Here is a 2,968-nt window from a genome sequence, read left to right on the forward strand (position 1 = left end):
ACTTCTACTGCTGTCAAAAAGACCAGAGCATGTGAAAATAGGCATTATTTCAAAAGTAATGAACCACTGCCTTAACACATCAAAGTTCATTCTTGATCTTGAAAACAGTAGGTGGGCAAATCAATCCAAACTCAGGGTCAAGTTACTAGCTTTTCCCCCCCGATCTTTCAGACGTACCACATGGACTTCATCTGCAGAGGGTGTCTGCTCAGTTGTCACGGAGATGAATCCACTGACATGCAAGCTCAGGCACAACTGATTTCATCCATGGCACTTTATGTCCCAGCAGGTTAAAAAGTGGACTTTCAAGTGAAAATCACAACAGCTACTGAGCTCACATGTCAACATGTATGAGCACTCTGTTGATATCCAGGTCACATGACTGGAAGCTCTGAAAAGAGAAACTGGACCAAGAGCTGGGCTTGTGTTGTCAAACTATTATTACATCAACAACAGGTGATATATCAGCAACTGAGGAAAAGTTTCATTTTAAAACACATTTTATTATGATCTTAATATGGAATTTACTCTCTGCTTTATTACAAGTAATGTCAGTTACACTCTAGAGCTCTTGAAAGCAACCACATAGCTGTCATTTCTAATTATCACTTTAATTGATTAACTTTAGGCACACATGTACAATAAATTTTGACCTTACAGTAACCAACACAGTAAAAATGTGAAGGTCAATTTCAGAAAAATAAGATGGTTTGAAATAAAAACGCAGTTGTTACAACCATTGCAATTTATTGATCTAGGCTTTTAAATAATTTATCAATCTTAAAATTCAAATCATCATCATTCACAGTCATCTTACTGGGATCGAAGAGACAACAAAATCTCTAAATATGTATATATGTTCTCTTTCAGGTAGTGGAATTAGCAGCAGTGGAAAAATGCACACCGAAGGGTTAGCACAGAAAGACTGATGAGTAATAGAGTCACATGTTACAAAGTATAGAGCAAATCAAGCTCAAGAAATTTATATCAGTGCAGTATGAAAAAACGTCTTTGCTCAGTTTCCAATAGCATATTAGAAATAAAGATGTGCTCAAATCATCTAATATCAAAGAAAACTGTACAATAAACCTAGAGGAAAAATGACACTTAAAAATCTCTCTTCCATGGCATAACTCGTGCTTCTTTAGGCAGGTTGAGGTTATGTGTTCATTATTATACTACCTCCTTTTAGCAGCTGGCCTGGTGCCCTTGCTGCTGCTGCCTGCTTTGCTGGAGCCCTTGGAGCCAGAGAAGAGCTTCGTCATGAGCTCAGAAACGTCTGGCAGCTCAGGGTTGGGGTTCAGCATGTTCATGGACTGTTCCATTTCCTGTGAAGACAGCGATGAAATGAAAACAACTGTATATGGAGAAATGATGGCTGGGAACAGACTCCACACTCACACAGGGGAATTCAGTAACATTTCTCACAGTGACGATATGCTCACGTCAAAATAAGGTGTGAACAACGCATTCCTTTGACTACTAATATACCTGAACTCTATTCTTTTGGGAACCTACGTCATCCAGAGCCACTTCCTGAATCTTCCATTTAACTGATAAACCCTCTTCCGTTACAATTCAGAGACACTGAGTGAATATAGGGTATTTCCTAAAATAACACCTTCTCATACAACTATTAGAAATTCCTCACCTTTCTCATCTCTGGATCATTGGTGTTGACCACTTTGGGCAACAAAACAATGATCAACAGGGGCAGAAGCATCATCATAACCTGCAGAAGAAACAAATAATGTAAATGTAAACAAGAGATTCAGAAGTAGTTACTTCAACTTATTAAATACATGGTCCAGATTCTGAAATGTATGACTGACTGTTCTCACTGACAAACTGTACAGTTCATTAAGTACGGTTAATTTTTCTGAGTATCACATCATCAAACATCCTGATCTCTAAATCATAAGGGCATTATCAATCACAAGAGAGTGATTATAAAGAAAAACAAGGTGAAATTATACTCTATTAAGACTAAGATTTAGACCACAGGAATTTTTTTTAAACCCCTGCCATTTCTGACTCAATGACTCTGGATTTGAACTAACCCAAATGTAAGATCATCTCTTTGCATCACTGAGATACATAAACACAACAGATCATACATGGCCAGCATGTTTATACAACTCCATCACTATTTTTACCATTGGGTTCATAAGAAAGTCTGTCCAACCCCAGGTCTCCCTCTTCATGAAGTACACGTGGGTGCCGACAGACCTGATTTGGAGAGGGTAAGGCTGGCGAATGACTTCTGAAGTCTTGATGTAATTCACAACACGTGCCCTGTGAAATGACACATGGTTGCTTTAGTGGGTGACAGTTGCAACAGGACACATTTGTATGCGCCTTTTTAGCTCATAACATTAAGGTTTTACCTCATTTTGCCCTTGGATGTGATATCAACACGCACTGGTTCAAATTTATAGGTTGGGGTGACAACTTCCACAACATAAGATCCTGATGGGACATCGTTCACAGCAAAACTGCCATCCATTCTGTGAAAAGAGAATGCAACAAGTTTTAAATTTTGTCATGCTTATTTACACATTATTCTCCAGACCTGCCAGTGCCCATCGGCTGCCTGTTGCACATATAGACTTTATCTGGGGAAAATGTTACAGCACTGCTTCAAAAGAAGATAAACCCTCAAAGGTTTGGGCACTTGCCATCTCCTAGGAATCACTGTCAAGCAACCAAATCTCAAGTGTAACTATAAAAGAAATCATGTTTTCTCAGACAACTACAGTTACCTGAGAGGTTTTCACAGAGTGCAATATACTGAAAATTAAAAGGACATGCCACCAAATTTGCATAAAGGTCAGCTGATTTGTAAAGTGTACTATCCATCCATCCATTTTCCTCCGCTTATCCGGCGCCGGGTTGCGGGGGCAGCAGTCTAAGCAAAGATGCCCAGACTTCCCTCTCTCCAGACACTTCCTCCAACTCCTCCGGGGGA

General features: G+C 39.4%; 1 protein-coding gene across 1 annotated transcript in view; it reads right to left on the reverse strand.

Annotated features, from left to right (window-relative positions):
• Positions 1-730: 730 nt before the first annotated feature.
• emc7b (ER membrane protein complex subunit 7b) overlaps positions 731-2,968 on the reverse strand; it is a 4,877-nt gene continuing 2,639 nt past the window's right edge. Inside the window, exons 2-5 of the mRNA XM_020603885.1 lie at positions 2,388-2,507; positions 2,157-2,295; positions 1,652-1,732; positions 731-1,328 (exon numbers count right to left, since the gene is read on the reverse strand). Coding sequence (XP_020459541.1) covers positions 1,179-1,328; positions 1,652-1,732; positions 2,157-2,295; positions 2,388-2,507 — 490 coding nt within the window. The 3' untranslated portion in view covers positions 731-1,178. The remainder of the gene's footprint in view (positions 1,329-1,651; positions 1,733-2,156; positions 2,296-2,387; positions 2,508-2,968) is intronic.

Source organism: Monopterus albus, unplaced genomic scaffold (assembly GCF_001952655.1).
Source record: "Monopterus albus unplaced genomic scaffold, M_albus_1.0 scaffold63.1, whole genome shotgun sequence".
Lineage (NCBI taxonomy): Eukaryota > Metazoa > Chordata > Actinopteri > Synbranchiformes > Synbranchidae > Monopterus > Monopterus albus.